This window comes from Rutilus rutilus (genome assembly GCF_951802725.1).
Source record: "Rutilus rutilus genome assembly, chromosome: 11".
NCBI classification, from domain to species: domain Eukaryota; kingdom Metazoa; phylum Chordata; class Actinopteri; order Cypriniformes; family Leuciscidae; genus Rutilus; species Rutilus rutilus.
Genome location: NC_140216.1, coordinates 39719130 through 39746389, shown reverse-complemented (window position 1 = coordinate 39746389; position 27260 = coordinate 39719130). Strand labels below are relative to the sequence as shown.

General features: G+C 38.2%; 1 protein-coding gene across 2 annotated transcripts; it reads right to left on the bottom strand.

Annotated features, from left to right (window-relative positions):
* Positions 1–1775: 1775 nt before the first annotated feature.
* On the bottom strand, positions 1776–23426 carry LOC311300250 (NLR family CARD domain-containing protein 3-like). 2 transcript variants are annotated; one of them, XR_014629248.1, is made up of 11 exons: positions 23226–23426; positions 21987–22058; positions 20277–20393; positions 19587–19646; positions 17711–19504; positions 17370–17543; positions 16099–16272; positions 13583–13769; positions 7814–7987; positions 7455–7629; positions 1776–2163 (listed from the first exon to the last, which is right to left on the bottom strand). XR_014629248.1 is itself a non-coding variant. In XM_084424415.1 (11 exons), exons 2-10 carry the CDS (start codon positions 22034–22036, stop codon positions 7494–7496), a joined length of 2853 nt encoding a protein of 950 aa, XP_084280541.1. In that variant the 5' UTR covers positions 22037–22058; positions 23226–23426; the 3' UTR covers positions 1776–2163; positions 7455–7493. The 2 variants fall into 2 exon arrangements, 1 of the variants encoding a protein (XP_084280541.1); XM_084424415.1 differs by having other exon boundaries at positions 13596–13769.
* Between the last annotated feature and the right edge of the window lie 3834 nt (positions 23427–27260).

Here is a 27260-nt window from a genome sequence, read left to right as displayed (position 1 = left end):
TCATATTTCTCACCAGTACGAACATTATTACTGTAATTTTACATTATTAGAACATTAATACTGTAATTTAATTAAAGGGATTACTCTTAATTCTTCTGTAATTGAAAGTAAAATCTGATGTAATTGCATTAGACTATAGAACAATTCTGTATATTTAACATAATTTTTTTAAAGGTATATTTTTAATGTAACCTTCTCCCTCTACACACTTTGGTCAATTCAAGAATAATTCATGCAATTGTATATTGTTTATTTGAAAGCAATAAAAGTGCAGTTTCTTGTCTCTCCTTGTATTGTTTAAGTGGTTGAGGTTGATATGGGATTTAGTAGTAATAAGTAGACCAATACTTTCTAAAGATTGTCATTATTACATTAATCTAATTACACTGTTGAAGATGTCATTTGTTGTTAGTAATACAAGTAACTTACCCAACTGTTATAATATCAGAGGTGAAACTGGAAGAAGTGTGTTATTCAACCTAATTTTAATTTTCATGTAGGAGCAATCCTGCAGGTATTAAAAGAACATGGCAGCAGTTGAAAATTAAATATAAAAACATAATTCAATCAGGTAAGGCTTGAGCATATCATGGGTGTAGGCTACCTGACTGTACATTTGACATATTAAATAACTAAAGCATCCAGTGTCTAGCAGTGCAGCAGCATTTACAGCTGAGGGAATTCCGGGAGGGACTTCAGAGCCAGTCACTCCCGAAGATCCAAGGGCCTTCAGAAAATGTAAGAGGTTTACATATGTGTTATTTTTTATATAGGCTATTTTTGATATTTCCATTTATTTTACTTTGGGTTGGGTTTTTTGTTGGTCCCAACAGATTCTGATGGTAATATCTGTCTTTTGGAGCCTCCTGTCCCAACAGAACCACAGGCAGTTGTAAGTCGCCAACTCAATACACCAGAAATCATGACAAATAGTGTTAATAAAGTTGATAAATTAATAAAGTTGATAAAGTGTACTCAACCAAATGCTCATCTTCACAGGACGATGAGGATAAATAGTTTCTGCTGCCACAGAGATTAAATCTAAGTATAAACGGGTAATTCTTATCTCTCCCCCCCGCCCCCAGAGTGTGGAAGAACAGCTGGAGGACGGTCCATCAACTTCTGGTGCACAGATGAACACAGTTCAGTGATTTTCAGTAAATGCCACAGTTTAATTCTTATCTTTGTTGTTTTATGCAACAGAAAATTACCAAGAATTATTTTCTTCGCTCGCAAAACTTTTATACTCTTTCTGTTCCTTTTACTCGAACTGAGATAGGTAAGAAGTCTTTTATGTATGCAGCGTCGTTTGGTTGGAATTTCCTCCAATCTAAATTAAAACTAGAAAATCTGCTGACTCTAGATCATTTCAAATCAGTTATCCGGCAATTTGGAAGTTGATCTAACAATATGCAACTGCTTTTAAGTGTCTTTAATTTGTCTGTGTGATGTTTATCTGTGATGGAATTGATTGTACTGCTGCACATTTTGGCCAGGACACTCCTGTGAAAGAGATTTTTAATCTCAGAGAGCTTTTTCTGGTTAAATAAAGGTTAAATAAAAAAAATAAAAAATAAAAATTCTGTAGAATTTGTTCAGAACTACATTATGTAACTCTAATCTACTACTGTATTTTCAGTTGCCAGTTAATAATATAATAAAAATCAAAATTCAAATATAAACAGGTCATTTCCATTCACTTGAATTCACACAATTTTGAGAAAAAACAAAAATATATACTTAAAATAAAAAAGCATATTTCACTAAAATAAATTATGGATTTTACATGATTTATTCAGGTAGATTCCATGAAAGAAATCAAGCCGTTACTCAAAAATATTATGTGTAATATTGTTACCATAATTGTTTTAAGTAAATAGCAATAACATTTTTTACAGTGTATAATTCAGGCATTACAGGTCAGAGGTCAGATTGGATCTGAACATTCAGAATATTTATCCAGTTCATCTGGTTGAAGGTTTCCTGGTTTGACTTTGGATGAAGGATTGGATCATTCTGTAAAGTTACACAAACACATATGTGTGTGATGATCACTGTGCGTTTGTGTCTGTTGATTCTGTTGAATGTGATTGTGTCTGTAGAGGCTCTTTATTCTCCATCAGCTGATCCAGAGAAAGTCAGACTAACATCTAGAACCTGTAACTAAAACACGGACAGTCAAATGTGTGCGACATTATTGCATTATCCACTTTAGAACAACTAAAAGAACCTTTTTTTTTTATAACCTTTATTTAACCAGGTAGGCACATAGAGGACTCATTCTCATTAAAAACGACGACCTGGCCAAGATAAAGCGTCAAGGTGCAGACGACATAAAGTTACACATAAAAGACAAGGCAGTGTAATACAGGTTACAAACAGTTATTCAGTCAATAGTGCATCGTACAAAAATCAATAGTAAAAACATACTAAATAATTAAACTTTGTATAAAGTAAAGTGCAATATGCGTTATTGGCGAATAGCAATAAAAAATAAATAAATAAATAAATAAATAAATGCACTTGTTTGCACAGGGAGAAAATGATAATACTAACATGAACAATGATGTGACAATAGTTTAGATATCAATCGTTTAAAAGCTGATAACGGTACATTTGATTCAAGCCTTAAGGATTTTTGCAATTTGTTCCAATCGTTAGCGGCAGACAACTGAAAAGAAAGATGGCCAAAGGAAGTACGGACATTGGTAGTAGTTAATGAGATAAACCTACTTGATCGCAGATTGCAAGAGGGAGAAGCTACCCAAATTAGGTTTCTCAGGCAGGTAGGGCCTTTGCCTAGAATAATTTTATAGATAAAATAGAACCAGTGTCTTTGTCTTCGGATGTGAAGGGAAGGCCAACCAATGAGTGTGTAGAGATTACAATGATGGGTACTAAATGGGGCATTAGTGGCAAAGCGTATAGCACTGTGATATAATACATCTAGCTTTCTAAGAAGAGTATTGGAGGCAGATCTGTAGACAACGTCACCAAAGTCTAAGATGGGAAGGATAGTCATATTCACAAGAGCATGTTTAGCGGGGATAGTGAAAGAGGCCCTGTTACGAAAAAGAAAGCCAATCCTGTACTTTATTTTAGATTGGAGTTTGTTAATGTGGGTGTGGAAAGAGAGTGAAGAATCTAACCAAATACCAAGGTATTTATAAGTGTCAACAATTTCCAATACAAAACCATCCAGAGTGGAAATTTTTTTTGTATAAGAAGGTGCAGAAAGAGATCGATTAAAGATCATGCATTTGGTTTTACTAGAGTTTAAGTTTAGTTGGAGACCGCAAAATGAGTGTTGAATGCTATTAAAGCTCGCTTGGAGGTTATCTAACACAATGTTCATAGATGGGCCGGAGGTGTAAAGAATAGTGTCGTCTGCATATAGATGTATCAGAGAATCACCTGCGGCCAGGGCCACATCGTTAATGTAGACCGAAAATAGTATCGGGCCAAGAATTGAACCTTGTGGCACCCCCGTAGAGACAGCCAGTGGGCTAGATAGCAAGCCCTCAGATTTGACGCACTGAAATCTGTCTGAAAAATAATTAGTGAACCAGGCAAGGCAGTGATTTGAAAGACCCAGACTCTTTAGCCTACCGATAAACTACTTAGATGAATAATTGAAAGATTATAATATAATACTGAGATACACGATTGTTAAAGCTGTTTTTAAACATTCAGATTTTGTTTTTAAGGCCCCGTTTACACGATGGGAAAACGCAGACATTTCCCAGCATTTTGGCCTGTCATTTACACGAAAACGCCGTTTTTATCACAGAAAACGATTATTTCTAAAAACTCCGGCCAAAGTGGAGATTTCTGAAAACACCGGTTATGTGTTGCCGTGTCAACTGGGAGAAACGGGGTTTTAGGTTCTCAAACGTCACATTATGCGCCAGAAAATGCTTACGTCATGTGAGCGCCCTATGTTTAGAGTTTGTTTGGCTACTATTTGATCATAGATGCTGTTAAGGTGGTACTCATTTTTACTTTTGTGCAAACGCTTTTGGTCTGTTTGCATTTGCTTCGCTGTCTGTCCACACAAACGAACCTCGCGCCATGTCTGTTGTTTTGAAAGGAACTGGAAGTCGCACGTGCTATTCGTTGTTGTCGATTTTGAGGATTCTGATTGGCTTGCATGGCTTTATCCTTCTCCCTACACGGCCACCCATAGGTTTGGCAGTTATGATGTTGCTCGACGGCGTATTTATGCGGGTTGGTGTAAACGACAACTTTTTTGAAAATGATGTTGTGTGCACAATGTTATTTTTGAAAACGGAGGGGGAGAAATATTCGTTTCTCTAAATACCCGGCTATGTGTAAATATGGCCTAAGTCACCATGAATGATGACTCTTGACCCTTATCTATAATCCTGTATGACTGTCCTCTGTCACTGTTGTGTCACTGTTGTGTTCTGTTTAGTTAGTTTTTCGTATTGGACTTGTCTTTCTGCTATCATTAGTTCAGTTGTATCACCTGTGTCTAGTCAATCATCATCTACATCGCCTGTGTTCAGTTAATCAGTGTTCATCAGTGTCTGTATTTAGTTCCCTCTGTTCAGTCAGTCTTTGTCTGTTCTCGTCTATGTATAGTTCTTGTCTGAGTCATGGTGTGTTAGGTGTGTGTAAACCTTCTGCCTGTATGTGCCTTTCTGAGTGAATTAGTAAAATTTATGTATTGGAGCCATTGGCCTCTTTGTCTTCTTCAACCTACACCACAGCGTGACAGAAGAACGGACCCTAAAATTTAAAATGGGTTTTTCCAGCACCCCTCTAACTTCTACCGATCATCTACTGACCTGTTTCTAGGATGGCCGTCCGATCGAGGAATACATGCAAGATTTCAAACGAGGTCAACTGGAGAGATGACGTCCTTAAGAAGGTGTTCGAGCTTGGACTGGACGCTCCTCTTTACCAGCCAACTTCAGCTGCTACACCTAGTTCATTCGCTCAATACCATGATCAGGTGCTGTTGTTGAATGGGTCCGCCTTTCACTGTGGGTGAGGCTGAAGATAACATCTCCACCGGTCTCCGGTCTCTCTAACCAGGCACGACTGCAACACGTGACGATTCTATTTTAGAAACGGTTTCTATTTTTCTGCGATGTCGCGCTGAAGCAACAAAAACAAAGTATGGCGATGATAATCTCAGGTATTGTTTATGTGCTTTATTTAATGTTAAAAGTGTGAAATGTGACTTTGAATATCATTTAGTGCTCCAGCTTTGTAAAGTTAGCTGTAAAAGCAACAATGGATATAATTCACCTCAAATCTTGAAATTAAACAAATGGAAACAAGAATGTTAAAACTGTGAACAAACAAGTGTATTATTTGACAAAGATTGTTTTAGTAACCTATTCAGTAGCCTATGTATTTTTTAAATGGTGTAATATTGGTGAATTTGATTATGTAGGCCTATCCATTTTCTTGCGAGTGCCGTCAAGATTACTCTCTAGTGCTGTGCTGTTCAGTGTTTCCCCAATTTTTCCAGCAGCGGTGCTGTTACGTGCCGGAGGTTACCAAGCCGCTCGCGGGGGGTCCGGGGGCATGCACCCCCGGAAGATTTTTTTTTTTTTAAATACCCCTTAAACCATGATTTCTGCCAAGTTTTGTGGATAGAAATGGACATTTTGAGACATACAAATTTGACATACCATCAACAGAAGGCATGATTATTGCAGCATGTACCTTGAACTGGTCACAAACAGGATTAGGACAGGATTATTGTAATTTGTTTTTCTTTTGTGTTAATTTTCAGCTGTAAGGTAGAAATTGATAGTGGAAAAATTTAACTCTTTCCTCCCTCATCTGCACTACTGATCTTTTTTTTCTGTAACACACTTTAGCACTTAGATACATCATCATGTAACCAGTACTTTCATTTATTTTATCCTGTAGACATTTTGAACATTAAAATCCAAATGAAACTTTTCATTAGTTTAAAAGATGACTAGCTTGCATAGCCTATTTTACTTCACTAACCTCCAGGGAAGTACAAAGAGCTCATCAGGGGCAGGGGCTCAAATGTAAGAAAGGGGCAATATGTAAAAAAAAATATATATATATATATATATTACGGCTGGGAATCGATTAAAAAAAATAACTAATTAATCGCACAATTTGCTGTGATTAATCGCAATTAATCGCATTTCCCCCAAACTTGTAATCATCCATATTTAAATGTAGAATCACTAATTAAATAAAAACAACACACAAAAAAGGGGGGGAAAAGAAAAATGTCCACACAAATTGGACAGAAAATAGCCCTATATTAAAATATAAAACATCAATATATTATTCTTCATTCAGTTCTATGCAACTTTAACAGATTTATTTGTTGACTAATTATCAAAATAAAGTAGTCATACAAAGCTGTTATTACCAGAGCATGTGATCAGAGCAGGTAATTTTACCATTGTTGCCCAGCATGGCTATACCAGCTCAGCAAACAGAAGTCTACTACTGAGAAATTTCAGGTTATTTGAGCGGACTTTGCTTTTCCAGTGCGTGATCGGTAGCCTACATGATCGGAGCGTTTGGGACGTTAAGGAGCAGAACGCGCAGCGCAAAGACGGAGCGGAACATTGAGCAGAGAGCGCAGTGCACGGACACACGCACACACGCACGGAACGGAGAGCGCGGCGCAAACATGTAGCAGAAAAGACCCGCACATGAAGTTACTAAACAAGCTGCGCGAGAATGAAACCTGATCGCCGAACACGGAGGGGCGGGATGGCATATTTTCCATAGACAGTAAAAAAAAAAAATTGGAGACAGCGACCCCATAGACTTCAACGGAGAAAAGTTCGTACCGCATTCTCCTTTCCACAAGCGCTTGCTCGCTCTCCCGTGGCATCTGTCATTGCTATGCAACCATGAAGAGAGGCGCACCTGAGAAAACGAGCGCGCCGCGTCGCTTCTATATGAGCGCGCTTGCCGCGTGCCCACATTTGAAATATTTGCATGTGAACGTGAATGTGAAGTGAACGGCCCCTTATGGCAACGTGACATTTGCCTAATCAAAAATATTTCCATTTGCTCTTTCCTCCTTTGTCAACAAGTGGATTCAGAGCTATCATATTAGCAGCGCCGCCAGTCGCCATGTTTCAGTGTTTTTAGGTGTGTAAGTGAATGTCGTGATATTACTGATCATGTGCAGATTTTGCAGCGGCGCTGAAAATCCAGCGGCAGCACTGCACCGCTGCGCCGCTGCTTAATACATTGTAGGGGAAACACTGCTGTTCTGATTGGCTGTGATTTTTGATTGACGTTGTGGCGTATCACAGTCGCGCCGCATCTAGTGTGGACAAACACACTGCCTGTCACTGGAATCTTATCGCGTCGCGGGTAGTTAGGACATGGTGTCACAAGGAAAGTAAACTAAATTTTAATTATAAAAACTTTCAATTAAAATATGAACAGTTTTAATCATCACTACTTACTCAAACATCTCCAGTTTATAATGTGGATCACACTTCAGATCAGAGAGCGGCTGAGAGATATGAGTGTCTTAGATGATTAAATGTCAGACTCAGTTTTCTCAGGTGTGAGTGGTTTGATCTCAGAGCTGAAGTCAGAGCAGCACAACCTTCATCTGTAACACCACAATCATACAACCTGTACAGAACAATGACACTCTTCAGTCTCTCAGTTCAGGAAACACTGATATAAATGATATAATATAATATATATGAATTTCTCCTCAACAGATTTATATCTGAAATATCTGAATTTTTGATTATCATTGATTATTCACCACAGGAGAAAAACAGACGATGTTGAGACTTTTATAAAATCTTACATGAGTTTCTCCAGTTTACAGTGAGGATCCTGCAGTAGATCAGAGAGCAGCTTGACTCCAGAATCTCCTACTTTATTCTCAGTCAGATCCAGTTTTCTCAGGTGTGAGGGGTTTGATCTCAGAGCTGAAGTCAGAGCAGCACAACCTTCATCTGTAACACCACAATCCCTCAACCTGTAGAGAACAATGACACTCTTCAGTCTCTCAGTTCAGGATCTACAGCTCAGATCAGCAGGAACTTTACAGTCAGAGACTTAATCCACGGCACCATTACAGGTCCAGTCTAAGGTTCAGACCCGCTTCTACAAACTGCTTGAGCGGGTTAGTCTCCATATCATAAAAATTGCAAGAATATTCAATAACACTTTATTTAACAGTGTCCTTGATAAATATGTTACATAAACTTACCATAGTAATAACAGTAAATTATGCATAATTACACGTAACTAACCCTCAACCAAATCCTAATCCTACCCTTATCCTATACTAAGTTCATGTGGTAGCTTAATATTACTCAGTACTTAAATATATAATTACACTTTAACAATGATACCTTAAAATAAAGTGTAACCGAATATTATTTTTTATGCAAGTACCCAAAATCCTCAACATATCTGTATATGAACACGGTTGTCACATCTTTACATCATCCAGTCATGTTAATCCCACCTGTCACAATAGTGACCATAAATTTTTTTTTCATTTCTAAGGCTATAAAAATGTTACTGAATGATCTATCAATGCATTTCCAGCAGATATTGAAATAATAAAGGGTCTCAATGAAATATGTGCAGTGTCGCATGTTTACTGTAAATTGTCACATGACCAGAGCCGTGTACTTCTTGTTTGCGCCAAGAGAAGAGGATGGCAGCAAGAAAGCTCCCAAAGTAAAGATTAGTAAAGTATGTTAACCCTCTGGGGTCTAAGGTGTTTTTGGGGTCCTTAAGATGTTCTGACATGCCCTGACATTTGTGCTTTTTTCAGTTGCTTATAAACATATTAATGGCAAAGGTGTAATTACACTCTATTTAGCACAAACAGGGCTGCCATAGTATGTGAGCAAAATGTATGTACATGTTTCTATTTTTGAGAGAATAATGTTTATGCATGGTTATAAAAAAAAAAAAAAAGTTTCTGAAATAAGGCCACAAAACACATACTAAATATGTGTCCACAAGAATTTTGACTAATGGATGTCGTCGCCTAGAGTTTTTTCTTCAAAATGATCTGAAAATCATCCTGCCTAATCATTCACATAAAACAATACATTGATTTAAATTTTTTAAGACACTTTTTGTTTGGAAAGGCAATATGCGCAGGGGCGTCAACGATATATCGCCATCATGCATATTGAGTGATTCACACCTGAGGAGACAATGGCCTGCGTAATGGGCTGCATACATAATGAGCCTTTCATTCAGGTGTGTGACTGAGCCACAAGAAAGAATGCAAGAGCAATATATACAGTGCAATGCATAAGTTAATACACCCATGCTAAAGTTGACTAAAAAGAGGAATAAAAAATCATATTTTGGAAATTGAACTTAATGCCTTAATTTAACAAATTTGGAAAAATCCAACCTTTAAGGACACCAATTTTCTTTGTGAATGAATAATGTATCGTAAATAAATAAATGTTCTTCCTTAAAATACATGGTGCATAAGTTAGTACACCCCTATGTTAAATTCCCATAGAGGCAGGCAGATTTTTATTTTTAAAGGCCAGTTACTTCATGGATCCAGGATACTATGCATCCTGATAAAGTTCCCTTGGCCTTTGGAATTAAAATAGCCCCACATCATCACATAGCCTTCACCATACCTAGAGATTGGCATGGTTTTATTTCAGTTAGCCTAAAAGCTAGTTTGATTTGCATTGAGAGATGATCTTATGGAAAATACCCCATGCCAATCTCTAGGAAAACATGTCTAGTAATTGTGCAGTTAATTCTCATACTGTATTTTCAGTTTTGGAATATGTATCCTCTCCCCAAATTTGTCACTAATAAAACACAATAAAAATTATTTAAAGAAAAGGCTTATATTTACCTTTTAATAGTTTGTTTACATCCACCTTGTAAATATATATTTTTTATCTTGATATGTAATCTTTCTTTGTAAAAACTAAAGTATACATTTTATCATACATATTTCAAAGTTAAGGATTCATTACTTTTAATATAGCCTACATTGGAACAAACAATATAATAACATATTATTTGAGCATATGAGCAAAAATTGGCAAACAAAAGCTTATTTGATGTGGCAGTCTATTTTACAGGAAAAAATGTATAATCTATCCAAAACTAGTCAACGAAATGTTGTCTTTCATATGTCTGTAAAATAGGTCTTTTGTTTTTATTATAGGGAATATTATAGGGAATTAAGTGGACACATAAAAAAGACATTTAACAGTTTATTTTTTCATATTTCTTAAGTCTGTATGACCATAAATGACGGAGTATTGTAAAAAAAAAAAAAAAAACTGCTATGTGAAAAAAAATCGAGCAAAAAATCGAGCTGTTTCGTGTTTGTTTGGACTTTGCCTTGAATTAAAACCTTTGTTATTTTTGTACCTTCACCTACCTTTGTCTTCTTCAACCCTAAAGCGTTACAGAATAACTGACCTAAATAATATGGAGGAGGACGCGTTGGATACATTTATATTCCATCAAAATGGGTGTACATTGGAGGACTTTGTGCATGTCTATCTTCATCTTTTCCAGGATGTCTATTGGGACGAGGAATACCTAAAGCAGCGTTTCTGGAGCGGGTTAGAAGATCCACTCGCCCAGATTCTGCTGACTGAGTACCTGCACCTACCCTTTATCGAATTTATGGACAAAGCCCTTTGGGTTTGTGGTTCCTCACTAACTATTGAACCAGCCAATCCCGAGTCAGCCGATCCAGAGTCAGTCGATCCGGTACCAGAGCTTTTTGGGTTTGTAATTTCTCCCTCGCTAGGGGAATGCCCAAGCCTGATCCAGTGTCCGAGACCTCCTCTCATGCCCAACCCAGAACTTCGCGCCAGTCCAGCCGAGCCTGCACTTCACGCTAGTCCAGCCGAGCCTGCACTTCACGTCAGTCCAGCCGAGCCCACACTTCACTCCAGATCTGCCGAGCCCAAGACAGAATGCGTCATGCCCGCCGCCCCTGAGACTGTGAGCGTCATGCCCGCCGCGCCTCAGATTGACAGCGTCATGCCTGCAGAGCATCCTTCATCGCTGGTCCCGTCCAGCACAGAGCCTTCACCGCTGGTCCCGTCCAGCACAGAGCCTTCATCGCTGGTCCCGTCCAGCACAGAGCCTTCACCAGCACAGAGCCTTCACCGCTGGTCCCGTCCAGCACAGAGCCTTCACCGCTGGTCCCGTCCAGCACAGAGCCCTCATCGCTGCCCAGCACAGAGCCCGTCTCCGCCATGGCCGCCCGAAGGGTCTTCTCCGCCGTGGCCCCCTGCTCAGTCTGCACCGCCGTGGCCCCCTGCTCAGCCTGCACCGCCGTGGCCCCCTGCTCAGCCTGCACCGCCGTGGCCCCCTGCTCAGTCTGCACCGCCGTGGCCCCCTGCTCAGTCTGCACCGCCGTGGCCCCCTGCTCAGCCTGCACCGCCTGCACCGCCGTGGCCCCCTGCTCAGCCTGCACCACCGTGGCCCGGCCCCCTGCTCAGCCGGCACCGCCGTGGCCCCCTGCTCAGCCTGCACCGCCGTGGCCCCCTGCTCAGCCGGCACCGCCGTGGCCCCCTGCTCAGTCTGCACCGCCGTGGCCCCCTGCTCAGTCTGCACCGCCGTGGCCCCCTGCTCAGCCTGCACCGCCGTGGCCCCCTGCTCAGCCGGCACCGCCGTGACCCCCTGCTCAGTCTGCACCGCCGTGGCCCCCTGCTCAGTCTGCACCGCCGTGGCCCCCTGCTCAGTCTGCACCGCCGTGGCCCCCTGCTCAGCCTGCACCGCCTGCACCGCCGTGGCCCCCTGCTCAGCCTGCACCGCCGTGGCCCGGCCCCCTGCTCAGCCGGCACCGCCGTGGCCCCCTGCTCAGCCTGCACCGCCGTGGCCCCCTGCTCAGTCTGCACCGCCGTGGCCCCCTGCTCAGCCGGCACCGCCGTGGCCCCCTGCTCAGCCTGCACCGCTGCATGAAGACTAGCTAGCTAACTAATTCTACCTAACTTTCCACACACACACACACACACAAGTGGTTGCATACAGTTACAAACAAACAGTACTTTGGAGTCTAGGAAGAAAAGCTGGAAAAAGAAAAAACATCAAAATGTCCTAAATGTTCCAGAAAAAGATGTTATTTTTTTAGTCATTCAAGGCATTGCTTTGCTCTTTGTTCTACAACCTATTTCATTTTGTTGTTCAGTCAGTCCCATACACAAAAAAATATATTTGAAATATATTTTTGGAATATATTTTTGGAATATATGCAAATATTCGAAATTGGCCCAATAAATATATTTTAGTTATATTTCAGAATATATTTCAAAATGATAAATATAAGAGAACAACAATGCAAATATATTTCAATGTATTTGGAATATATGCCACATATATTTTTGACACTTTCTGTATGGGGTCAGTGTAGGCCTATATTTGAAAGCATGTTCAGCCGGATACCTCTATCCAAAATGTTTACCTTCATGTTCATTGTGTTCAAATGATAAAAATGAATGTGTTCAAATGAATTTTGCACTAAAAATGAACGTTTTCAAATGAATGTTGCACTAAAGTAAGTTGCACTAAAGTTATAATGTTGAAATACATTGATGATTGTTGTTGTTTTTTGTCTTAACCTCAATTTTCATAATGGTGTTCCCAGAATTCATATTGCTAGCCGATAGTATAAGGCTTATATGTCAAATATTCACACTACAATAAGAGAGCATTTAGAGGCAATGCTGGAACTTTTAAAAGTGATAACTATAGCCTTTGATATAAGGATTTTATACACTCTTACGCACACACACACACACACACACACACACACACACACACAGAAACACACACACAAACACACTGCACAGGTCAAATAGACCTATATTCAGTCTGTCCAATGGCTGATACAACACAGTATCCCACCGATCATAAAACACTTTTTCACACACTTTTCCATGAAAATTTCTAAAAATTTTGATTGATTGTTTCAAAGGGATACAAATGACACATGATTTGGATATTTTTGTGTCTGGGAAAATTTTGGGAATAAATGGGTTAATCATTAATATTGTAAAATGATGGCATACACATTGGAAAAAAATCGAATGAAAATAAAAGCAACATTGCCATTAGTAATATCACAGTAGATTTTCTGTATGACAATCTGTTACGGCAGCAGCCTCAAGAGAAGGAGACTGAAGTTAATAGGGAGTTTATTGAGACAACAACTGAGCGGATGAACTGAAAGCAGGAAAGTGGAAAGTACAATGATACTTTGGAGAGCGGGATGCTGGCAGTGTTTCTTCTGACGGGTGTGATGACTGGGAGATGATGCAGTGAAGGCTGGAAATCTGAACAACACTAGACTTGGAGACACGGAGGAGAATGGAGACGAGACTGGAGAAGGATCGCTGGAGATATCAGGTAGTAGTCGCTAAGGCCACATTTACACATAGCCGGGTATTTAGAGAAACGAATAGATAGTGGTGGTGATGAGGGTGATGATGAGGTGCAGGTGTGTGTGATTAGAACTCAGGTGAGGGTGTGTGCTGTGATTGGCTGGTCTGAGAGCCTGGCAGATCTGTAACACAATTATTATTTACCATATGAGATATTTTCTTACCTCACAATCTTACCTCAGTATCTCCAGTTTACAGTGAGGATCCTGCAGTAGATCAGAAAGCTGCTTGACTCCAGAATCTCCAACTTTATTCCATGATAGATCCAGTTTTCTCAGGTGTGAGGGGTTTGATCTCAGAGCTGAAGTCAGAGCAGCACAACCTTCATCTGTAACACCACAATCACTCAACCTGTAGAGAACAATGACACTCTTCATTCTCTCAGTTCAGGAAACACTGATATAAATGATATGATATATATGAATTTCTCCTCAACATATTTATATATGAAAGCAGTTGTCACCTCTTGACGACATACAATCATGTTTTTGACTTGTAAAACTATCAAAAGTAAAATGACCTCAGAAGCTTTGGAAAGAATCTAATGAAGATTAAACATCCTTTTAACCCTCTGAGGTCGGCAAACGCGCCCCCGCGTTTTGCTGGACTTTTTTTACATTGTAGCACTTTAAACTTAAATTACTCCGTCATTTATGGTCATACAGAAAAAATAAATATAAAAAAAGAATCTGTGATATTTCTACTTTTGTATGTGTCCACTTACAATCAAATCAAAACATTGTGCTTTTGAAACATAAAGAAAATAAACAGGGTGTGCGTTCTGCCTCTCCGTCGCGGTGAACTTTTTTTTCTTGAGCACGTCTATAAACTGAAACAAAACTCAGCGAATACTTGTCACACATTTATGAGCCATATACCTTTATAAACATTTAAGTGTGTACTTTTAAATGATCGGATTCAAACTGAAAACAAATATTTTCTGTTTAAGTAATTTGTATAAAACCAACAAGATGTCCAGCTTCTCAAACGCTTCCTAATTATTTTTAATTTGGCCACGCCTACTCGCGCAAAAGATATTCACATGCAAATCTCCACATGGAACGCGAACGCGCTCGTTACCTCAAAAACAAAACACTTCATCAGTCTCTGCTTTTCGTCGAGTTTGAAAGACGTGAGTTTACATTGGCTTTACCCCAGAAGAAGAATGCGATTTCAAGACAAGAAAGATAAGGTAAGAAATTCTTACATATTAGTTTGTTATTGTTGCATAAATTTCACATTGCAGTTGAACTGTTGCTAGATATATGGTGAATATTATAATATTTAGACCCGTGTTTACTGTTACTGTGTTTGTGGATATCTGCTCAAACGTAGATATGTATATGGTAGGCCTAACCATAATTATATTTGAGCGCGATCGCGTTTGAATGCATCATATTTTGGAAAAGCAAAACGCTCCAAACGGCTTCATGTTTTACTATTATCTCATTTCATATCATCATAACGAATGGAAACATTTGAAGTAACATGATAATCAATATATTTTTCTCTAGCTTAGTTGTTACTGAAATCTTTTTGAAAATGTATATAGGCTGCTATATTGTTATTATTTTATGCAGCACTGCGCATAGCCTATACCTACAAGGCACAACAAACCTGTGTTCATTATATAATATATTGTTGGAAACATTTGTGTGAGTGTGTGTGTGTATTCTGTGAATTTTAAAAAGCAATTTTAACCAGAAAAATCTCAAATGTATTCCCAAAATCGTGCAGGCCTTTCTCTTGATATCAGTATGTTCACTTTTTTCTTTTTTTCTTTTTTTTCAGGGCCCAGATGCCACTGAGTCCTGCTGACTTCAACATTCACAGTACATGTCTCTGTACATGAACATGGTAAAGTGAAAATCAAACACCTTGGAAATGAAAGGTATGTACAATGTTTTTAGGAATGGCACAAAGGTCTCTTTCTTTGGATCATTGTTATCAATAAGTGTTTTTTTTTTTGTTGTGTATCTTTGGATTATGTTGTAAATAAATCCAAACAATTTTAAAAGCCATTCTTTTTTTAATCTCCTCATTCTTTGTGCAAGGTTGGTCAGAATGATGGGCCCTGATAAGCTCCTAATAGGGCCATTAGGGTGTGTCTTTGTCTTTCTCAGGTGTAAAAAGCCTTACATACTAATGAGATGATCCGCCCCTTCGCATATTGCTTTTTCACACAAAACACGTCGTAAAAATTTTAAATCAATATATTGTCTTCTCTGAATGAGCAGTCAGGGTGATTTTCACATAGTTTTAGAGCAAATATTCTAGGCTACGTCATACAATTTTCAAAAGTCTTGTTAAGAAATAATCAGTATGGGTTTCATGACCTTATTTCAGTGAGAATTTTTTTTTGTATTTTCACAAACCACGCATAAATGTCATTATCTCAAAACTACAAACTTTTACACACATGCTGTTGATATATTATTGTAGCAGAGTTTGTGCTGAATACAGTGTAATTAGACTTTAGCCATGAAAATGTCACAAGTAACAGAAATAAGCACAAATGTCAGAGCATGTCAGAACACCTCCAGGGCCCAGAAAACAGCTCAGACCCCAGAGGGTTAAGTTACTTGATGGTAAACTTGTTTGTATATATTATTTGTTTATATCATTGATTATTCACCACAGGAGAAAAACAGACAACATTGAGACTTTTATAAAATCTTACTCGAGTATCTCCAGTTTACAGTGAGGATCCTGCAGTAGATCAGAGAGCAGCTTGACTCCAGAATCTCCTACTTTATTCCCTGACAGATCCAGTTCTCTCAGGTGTGAGGGGTTTGATCTCAGAGCTGAAGTCAGAGCAGCACAACCTTCATCTGTAACACCACAATCCCACAACCTGTAGAGAACAATGACACTCTTCAGTCTCTCAGTTCAGGATCTACAGCTCAGATAAGCAGAACTTCACAATCAGAGACTTAATCCACGGCACAATTAACAGGTCCAGTCTAAGGCTCAGACCCGCTTCTACAAACTGCTTGAGCGGTTTAGTCTCCATTTGATAAAAATTGCAAGAATATTCAATAACACTTTTATTTAACAGTGTCCTTGTTACATATGTTACATGAACTTACCATAGTAATAACAGTAAATTCTGCATAATTACACGTAACTAACCCTCAACCAAATCCTAATCCTACCCTTATCCTATACTAAGTACATGTGGTTGCTTAATATTACTCAGTACTTAAATATATAATTACACTGTAACAATGATACCTTAAAATAAAGTGTAACTGAATATTATTTTTTTATACAAGTACCCAAAAATCATCAACATATCTGTATATGAACACGACTGTCACATCTTTACATCATCCAGTCATGTTTAATCATTAATATTGTAAAATGATGTCAGACACATTGGAAAGAACCTAATGAAAATAAAAGCAACATTCCCATTAGTAATTTCACAGTAGATATTTTGAATGGCAATCTGTTACGGAAGCAGACTCAAGAGAAGGAGATTGAAGTTAATAGGAACTTAATTAAGACAACAACTGAGCGGATGAACTGAAAGCAGGAAAGTGGAAAGTACAATGATACTTTGGAGAGCAGGATGCTGGCAGTGAATAGTATGTTTCTTCTGACAGATGTGATGACTGGTAGATGATGCAGTGAAGGCTGGAACTCTGAACAACACAGACTTGGAGACACGGAGGAGAATGGAGACGAGACTGGAGAAGGGTCGCTGGAGATATCAGGTAGTAGTCGCTAAGGCAGGCTAAGTAGTCCTCTTCATACAAACGAGACCGGACAATGAACTGTGGTGAAGTGTTTGTCTAAATAGTGACAGTGATGAGGGTGATGATGAGGTGCAGGTGTGTGTGATTAGAACTCAGGTGAGGGAGTGCGCTGTGATTGGCTGGTGTGAGAGCCTGGCAGATCTGTAACACAATCATTATTTACCATATGAGATATTTTATACAATCTTACCTCAGTATCTCCAGTTTACAGTGAGGATCCTGCAGTAGATCTGAAAGCTGCTTGACTCCAGAATCTCCTACTTTATTCCATGTCAGCTCCAGTTCTCTCAGGTGTGAGGGGTTTGATCTCAGAGCTAAAGTCAGAGCAGCACAACCTTCATCTGTAACACCACAATACCTCAACCTGTAGAGAACAATGACACTCTTCAGTCTCTCAGTTCAGAAAACACTGATATAAATTATATTATGAATTTCTCCTTTTACAGTATTCCTTAGGTACGAAAGCACCTGCTAAAATCATAAATAGGATCATGTTTTATCAGTGTAATGATTGTTGTCAGAGTGACTTACTGAACTGATCTGGATTCTTTAACCACAGGCATCAGCTTCTGAAGAACTTCATCTGCTGTATTTTGTGTCCCAATAAACTGATCTAGATCAAAAACATCCATCTTCTGCTCTGATGTCAGCAACACATAAACCAGAGCTGACCACTGTGAAGAGGAGAGTATGGTTCCTCCTATTTCTCCAGATTTCAGAAAATCTTGGATCTCCTGCATAAGAGAATCATCACCCAGTTCATTCAGACAGTGGAACAGATTGATGGATCTCTCTGGAGAGTGATTCTCCCTTATCTTCTGTCTGATGTACTGAACTGTTTCCTCTTCGTTGTAGAAGCAGCTTCCAGTCTGTGTCAGTAGTTCTCGTAAGAGAGTCTGATTGGACTCCAATGAGAGACTCAGAAGGAAACGCAGGAAAAGGTCCAGATGTCCATTCTTACTCTGTAAAGCCTCATCCACAGCTCTCTGATGCAGCTTAGATAATGAGTGATATTTCTTCTGGTTTAAGATTTTAGAAAATAAACCTTGTTTGGTTTTGTCAAACACATTTCTGTTCTTATATGTAAAGTAAATATGTGCATATAGAGCTGCTAGATGTTCCTGGATGCTCAGATGAACAAAGCAGAAGACTTTCCCCTGATACAAGCCCAACTCCTCTCTGAAGATCTGAGTGCACAATCCTGAATACACTGATGCTTCTGTCACATCAATGCCACACCCTCTCAGGTCTTCCTCATAGAAGATCAGGTTGCCTTTCACAAGCTGCTGGAAAGCCAGTTTCCCCAGTTTGAGAATCATGTCTTCATCTTTCACTCTCTTCTCATAATCCTTCTCATGTTTGATGTTGGTCTGAATGATCAGGAAGTGTGTGTACATCTGAGTGAGAGTCTTGGGAATCTCTCCTCTCTCTGCTTCACTCAACATCTCCTCTAGAACAGTGGCTGAGATCCAGCAGAACACTGGGATGTGGCACATGATGTGGAGGCTCCTCGAGGACTTCAGGTGTGTGATGATCGTATTGGCCAGACTCTGATCACTGACTCTCTTCCTGAAGTATTCCTCCTTCTGTGTGTCACTGAAGCCTCGTACCTCTGTCACTCGATGGACACACTCAGAGGGGACGAGATCCGCTGCTGCTGGTCTGGAGGTGATCCAGATGAGAGCAGAGGGAAGCAGATTCCCCTCAATGAGGTTCATCAGCAGCTCGTCCACAGAGGCTGATTCAGATATATTACACAGTTTAACTTCGCTCTTAAAGTTCAGAGACAGACGACACTCATCCAGACCATCAAAGATGAACAACACTTTATATTCATCACTGGATATTTCCATTTCTTTTGTTTCAGGGAAAAATACATTAAGAAGATCTGAAAGACAGAGTGTTTTGTCCTTCATCAAGTTGATCTCTCTGAAAGGAAGTGGAAATATGAGCTGGACGTCCTGATTCTCTTTCCCTTCAGCCCAGTCCACAATGAACTTCTGCACAGAGACTGTTTTCCCAATGCCAGCGACTCCCTTTGTCAGCACAGTTCTGATGGGTTTGTCTTGTCCAGGTAAAGGTCTAAAGATGTCATTGCATTTGATCGGTGTGTCCTCTGTTTCTGCTCTCCTGGATTGTGTCTCAATCTGTCTCACCTCATGCTCATTATTGATCTCTCCACTTTCACTCTCTGTGATGTAGAGCTCTGTGTAGATCTCATTCAGGAGTGTTGGGTTTCCCTGCTTTGCTGTTCCTTCATACAGACACTGAAACCTCTTCAGCAGGTTTGATTTAAATGTGCTTTGGACCAGTTGAGAATCACGACTGAAAGAATAAATTATTAGATTACAACAAATTAGTAAAAGTGATAGTAAAATATAGTTATGTCAAGACAGAAACGTTGTACCTCAGATAAGATGGCATGTGTCTTCCCCTAAATGTTCCTCGAGTGTCCATAGACTGTTCACTAATTATGGACAAACACGGACAGAACAGAGACAATACAACAGAGTCGAGAAAACAAAGACAAGAATTCATATAGTGTTCATATAGAGCCAGATAGAGCGGTGCCAATGAGCGCCTCAACTTTAACATAACACTGTATTCTAGCACAAGCACATTTTGCAGCTGAAAATTAGTATAAAAAATAAATAATTTTTAAAATGTTATTAGAAAGACGATAATCAGAAACATTTAAGTTGAATGTTTAAGTTGTAAGGGGGAATTAGTAAAATGGTCAGAAATGGCCCTGTCTGTATTTAATGTTTTAATCATTTAATATATGATGCCAAACGGTGACAGTTTAAAGATGTGACTCTGAAGAAACTGTCATGTCTATTTTTCCAAAGTTTGCATGTCTGTAACTCAAGAAGTTTTAAAGATTTCCTTTTAGATTTAAGATCTTAGCAACATTTTCTTTTGATACCATTTTTGATATTTTCAGGGCCTCTGTGGTTCAATTCAATAAATGTATATTGTTTTCGTGTATTAAAATAAATGCATAGAACAAACCTGTCTGAGAGCCAGAATTTTTTCTTTTTCCAAAGTTTGCATGCATGTAACTCGAGAAGATCTATCTATCTATGAAATGTTGTACCTCAGATCAGTTGATGTGTGTTTTCCCTCAAATTTTATTGGCACTATCATAGATCTGTCACTCTTCATGGACACACAGCTGGGCTCCGGTGAGTTTGATTTCTCCCTGTGGTTTTGACTTTAATAGAATATAAACAAAAGAACAGAGAAAAGAATTCTTAATTATATTACAGTACATGTAGATAAATCTCATATAGAGAATCAGTCCATCCACCTATCTTTTACCATCGTGTATCTTTTTACTCAAGTGATGTAGTTGTGTTTAGTTTGGTTGAGTTTGTCAGTATTGTTCTGGTCCAGATTATCAGTGTTTTGTGGGTCAGTAGATGTTAGTGAAACATCAGGACTGAAGCTCTGGATCAGCTGTGAGAGGAGACCTGATCCTGTGCTCGACTCCTGCTATTGCAGCGCTTTATAATAGTGTGAGTTTTGATAATAAGTGGATGTTTGCCAAATTATGCCATACATGCATTATTTGTGTGAGTCTGTAGTCTCTCTGTCTGTCTAAACAAGCATGTTGATGTATGTTTTCCCTCAAATTTCATTGGCTCTATCATAGACGTGTCACTCTTCATGGACACACAGCTGGAGTCTGGTGAGATTGATCTTTCACCCTCACAAATAGAGTTATTCTCTACCAGAACCAATATGGTTGATTTTACATGAAAATAAATTCCACATGAGAACGTTGTCTTTTAACTCTTTACCCGCTAACATTTTTTTAAAAAGCTGCCAGCCATCGCCAGCGTTTTTGACCATTTGCACAAAATTTTCATGGTCCCCAGAATATTTTTTGTATGAATATCTGAACATGCAGTACCAACTGTTCGTGATCCAGCTTCACACCCTGAAGACGCAAGTATCACACTTTATATTTTGTGATAAAAAAATCGCCTTTCCAAATGTGCTTGTTAGCAATTTCCGCGACTAATGCGGCTAAAGTTACCAGTAATGTCTGATTATATTCACAGAGAGTTATGTCTTCATTTATATTTTAATTCCAAAAACTATTATCTCTCATGAGGAGCGAAAGCATAAAGGAGGAGCGACGACAGTGAAGATCAAGAGAGGAACAGGCCTGGACTTATGTTGTGTTTTATTATTTGTGACAGCAGTCGTCCGGGCTGCTGTCTTTTACCTTTGTTTTATGTTCGTTATTAAAGTTGTGTGTTAAATGTTTGCCAGTTCCCGCCTCCTTCTTCCCATAACATTGAACATTGCTACAATGTGTATTTACATTGTCTGTTATATTGCTTCTCCTGATTTGTGATTGCCAGAATCGGCATGAGCTGTAAAGGCCACGCCCTCTTCTGGAAAGGGGGCGTGGAGCAGCAGCTCATTTGCATTTAAAGACACACACGAAAACTGGGTGTTTTTGCTCACACCCAAATAGGGCAAATTGGACAAGCTATTATAAATGATCTATGGGGTATTTTGAGCTGAAATTTCACAGGCCACAATAGGTCCCTTTAAAATAGTGTGATGAAACTGTCCAAGGATAATGTCATATATCATCTAGCTGTCTACTATATCTGTGTGTCTTTGGACAGTGTTTAAAGACCCTGAGTGGCTCCAACTACTGTATATCCCGGACCAGAATATGATAGAGACAATAGCTCACTGTACCAACCCTGGCAAACACACACAACACCCTGTTATGTGCAGAAAATGAGTCTTCTATAACATTAAGATCATATGAAGATTGAAGTACCTGAATCCTGGAGGAGAATCTCCATGTCTGAATGTGTGTGTGTCGTCCATGATTCATTCAGTCTTCATGGAGCTGCTCGAGTAAGAGATCAGAAACACTCATTCACACACACTCAAATACAATACATTTCATTTGACATTTTCTTCAGTGTGTTTATGGAGACAAAACTAATCAGATTTATGAATTCTATTAATTAATTATTAGACATTATCAACATTTCGTTCCTGGTTTAATGTGATTTTCAATCATGTAAATGAATGTTCAGAACTGGTATCATCTGAATCAGCAGATTCTCTTCTTCAGTCAGATCTGTAGCGTTTGCTCCAGTATTTCATCTGTGTGTGTTTAAAACAGAAATATCTCGGCTGAACAGACTGGGAAGTTTGTAACACTAGAGTTTAATGTTCTTCCACTGAAGCGTCAAATATTGTACAAATGGGACAGTTTACTGTAATACATCTGTGAAACTGACTGACATACACAGATATCTGTTCAAGATTTTTTCCAACTGTTTTAAAATAAAAGGTTTCCTATTTGTTTAGTAATAAAACTGACATTACCTAAATGCTGTTTTAAAAACAAAAATGTTCAAATTAAAATGCATATAATTAAATGAATAAATAAGAATTGGGGTGAGTATGTTTATATTTTTCAGTATATATTTCAGTTAATTTGATTAACAAAATAAAGACATGTCCACATTTTTAATTGATGTCCCTGATTTTCAATAACTATTGTTTCGACCCACAGCGTCTGATGTTCCTCTCACCTGTGAGTGAAGGAGGTTTAACAACAGCACTCTTTATACTTCACAATGTCAAGCTCACATTTATTTACTAAGACATAATTATATAATATAATATAAATTATATAAAATATAACAAAGTTTGATACATGAACATTACCAACGGTAGAGTAAAAATTTAAAACCTCCCTCGTCTACCGTACTTATAATTTTTTAGTAATACAATGTAAACTACACATCATTTGTCAGTTGCCTTATTTTTCAGTTGTGGCTTGTAGAAAGTTGTGATGATTCCCCAATCTGTACTGATAATTAATGTCATTTTTAAATTATTGACTTTTTTGTTCAACCCCACCCAAAACATTGATAAGATTAAGAAATTCATGTTTCTTTAAGTCTTCATGTTTAAGTTTGTAAATACTTAAAGAAAGTATCTCCTGGTTTGTGAAGTGAATGAGGAAGTAAAGCAGCTCACCTGACTAATGTTCACTCACCTGGATTACACTGTTGGGTTACTGGTTCCTGACATGTTCATGGTTTCTCATCAACTGTTTCCCCACAACGTCAATTCCTGTAGAGGAAACTAGAAACATCACTATTAAACACTTTGAAGCTTGGTTTTTCTGAGGTAAAGAATCATATTCCGTCCTGGTGTAAAATGTCCACGGTAAAACTCTGAAAATACTTTCACTTCTGGAGGCAAAAGTTGCTAAACCAGTTTGAGGAGAGAGAGAGAGAGAGAGAGAGAGAGAGAGAGAGAGAGAGAGAGAGAGAGAGAGAGAGAGAGAGAGAGAGAGAGAGAGAGAGAGAGACCTCACCATTAGATCAGTAATCATTTGAGGGCTTGATGAGATTTTTAATCTCATGAATATTACTTTTGCAAAAATAAGACTATTTTGAATCCAGAGATTACTCATTTCAAGTAAAATGTTAATATTATGATGTTTATTATTAATATTGTGATGATTATATTACATTAATAAATATACAGAAATTCTTTACTTTTAGTAGCAGAAGCAGTAGCAGTTTTTTTTTTTTTTTACAAATATAGTTTTGTGGATACTTTGTGTCCATTATTTTGTTTGCCACTAGTATCTTACATATATACAGATGCACAAAGAAGAACACATTTACAGCACTTGGAAGACTGATGGAAAAAAATGTTTTTAAACTTCTTATTTAATGTTCTTCCCTATATAAAAACCAAAACTCTTTAACCTTTGATTAAAACAGTTCAACAGAACGTCCTTATATTAAATCTTGTGGTTCTGATGATGAATCCAGTGTGTTTGTGGACATGAAGCAGTAATACTGTAGTCCAGCATCTGATCTCTAAAGAGCTTCATGGGTAAAGATGGCGCTAGATTACTGTTAAACAGCCTTCAGGTCTGAGATCAGAACTGTGCAAAATACACACATGCTTTCATTTAGATTTGGCACAGCAGGTTTTAGCTCATATCGGTCTCAGATGGTGATGGATTCATCATCTAGTGTCAAAGCTGCTCAGATCCTGGAGAAAATATTAGCGGAGCCCTTTTCTGCTCTTCTTTACTGGAAAGATCTGCAGATGAAAAATACACACATTTGTGTAGAAGTCTTTTTTAATCGCTGTATATAGTTTTCATGTTAGCTCAAGAAAATAGTTTATCTAACATATCTAATATTTGTCACATGAGATTGTAGTAATGTGAGAATATGTGTATAAAGTGTGTAATATCTGCTCTTTTCTCATGTGAAACTGTGAGGTGTTCTGAACACGACATAGAGACAGTGCAGTCGAGCGATAGTGACCCCCTGAACCATGTCATCCAGGCATATCGAGCCCCGGGACAAAACATCATCTACAGAAAGAGAAAACATCCCAACATCACTATCAGCATCAGAGAAGCTCAGAGCCGCAGTAGTCAGCTGATGACACATGGTGGCGCTGTTCTACAACAAAACACATCAGCATTAAAATACACAGTGGAGGACAGAAACACTGGAGCTGACAGCCAGTCCAGCATTAAAGAAATATTATGTTTCACTCAGATATTTTTCAGCAGCTTCAACTCTGTTTGAGAGCTCAAGATTGCAGGAACAGGCCAATGATGAACTGGAGAGAGAGAGAGAGAGTCCTGCGGTCAGTGTGTGATAGTGACGCTTGTTCTTACCGTTATAATGGAGTCTGGGTTTGGAGAAACACATGAGGAAATCAACAAACACACTCTGAGCATATAGGACAGTGAAATACAGCTGACAATCTAAATAATCATATTTTTCTCATTTATTTATCCTGTATTTAATAATGTAGATCAGCTGAGAAAAATCAAAGCTATTTATTTGCTCTCAGTACATTAAGAGCACATTGCTATAATAACATGGACACACAAACCCCATCTATGTTCCTGGTAGAAAATTCCACTGAAACATCATTAACCTGTTAGCCAGCAACCCCACTTTCGAAAAATCCCCAGAAATGCCATGTACCCAAACTAAAACTGATACAGTTCATGAACCATTTGCACTAAAAGCACAAGTATGGTCTCATTTGAAAGCTGACACTTGGCAGTTTATTGTACATTTAGAATTAATTATTGACATAATGAAAACATTTTTTATAAATAGTTAAAATTTTTGTAAAGTTATTAGACATTTATTTGTATGAAATATCTTCATGAAAATAATATTGAAGTTGGCATTGTATCAATTTAGAAATGCACTGCAGCTAAAGCCACATGTCTGACCATGTTATATTTAAAATCTGAAGATGATGAGTCTAAAACAAGTTTTGTTTAAAAAATGTTTTTAAAGATCATGTCATATGACTTTAATTTGATTAGACTCTAAAATGCAAACTGTTGTTTATTGTCATCTTCTAAGCATCCATTCAGTCTATTGTCTCTATTGTTTTGTGGTACAAACGAGCCCCATTCAGTCTCAGTCTCCCCTGCACACATTCACACCTCTCCGGCCTAGTTATGGCTCTAAGTATTACTTTATTTTGTCTTCATTATAATTACTAACGACTGGCTATTCACGCTGTTTCAGTCCCTAAATTCTTTTATCAAAGTTCTCACTTCACATTTGAAACTGTATCAAATGCCCCTCTTGAAAAAAAATTAACATTTCAGTAAACATTCCTATTTAGAATGTTTCATAAAAATAACTGCTAGGTGGCAGGTGCATTAGGGTTAGCTAGCATGTTAGCTTAGCACACCATCAATACACGACAATTTATGAGATTAAAACCATGTTTTTGCTCCAAACTTACTTTATAACGCAAGTCAAGTGTTTTAAATAACCTTCTGTCATCTGATTTGGCTTTGGATAAAAAAATCAGACAGAAAATATATTATTTTATAGTATTCTGCACGATGATAAAGTCTATATTGATTAGCATTAATTACATTATAAATATAATCTATTATTATGAAAATACCTGACATGGCTCGAAGAACACAGATAAATTATATATCGTTGCAATCATGTTTGTTGTCTCCAAAACATCTTTATCTGCATGTTACAGCGATCTCTGGTTGTTGTTTATGTCAGGGAGTTCCTGGAATATCACATGATATTGCTCTTCTTCATGTTCCATATAATGGACTAAATGTGCATAGCGCAGTCGCTCTCGCGGTACTTTGATGTCATTCACCGATCGGTCTGTGCAGCGCCGGTTCAAGTTGAACAAGCTTATTAGCTGCGTGATCATGTTTCGTTTTGTGTGAACACGTGGCTTATATGATTTGTTTTATTGGCCATGTGTTTTAGTCATGTTTGTTGTGAGCACATTGCTTGTCATGTGTGTTTCCTTGTGCCTTACATATAAACAATAAAAGTTTTAAAGCTTTTCAAATTCATGACTGCCCTAATATTATAGCACTTTATTCCAGTTTATTATTATTATAATTATTTTTACATACATGTAATTTTATATTTTAGTTGTTATTATTCTGTTTTATATGCTCTGAACTGTACCAGAATGCCTTTAACTAAAAAAAAAGAAAAAAACGTCAGCATAATTACAAATGTAAAAATGCGCTTTCTGAAATTGGAATAAAGATTTATGACTTTTAACCTGAAATTGCCTTGTACTGTTGTGTAAGCTCGCGCTTGATCGGCCCAAAACCGGCATCTGACCAGCGCGGAAGGTCTCTTTGGTTACTGTCCTTTTCTCGAGGCAAAGTATTTTTTGATTAAATGCAATACATTTGAATATGTATTTTCTCGTTATTTCATCTGACTCCATAAATGAAAAGGTTTTAATGATATCTGTGGATCATTAATTGTGAACGAATGTTTGACTATTCCTTTTAACTCTTTAATGAAAATAATGTCAAAGTCAGTTAGAATAATCAAATGTAACAATTTATTATGTCAGGTAAATGTATCATGCCAATTTCATAATCAGTTCAAGGATATAATCAATACAATAACATCAAATGCTCTGGAATAAAGAGAAAAGATACAACCCAACATTAAGAAATACATGAGGCTGAGAGTCACACTCTCAGCCTCACGGGCTCATCTGAGGTACAGAAAGCCCC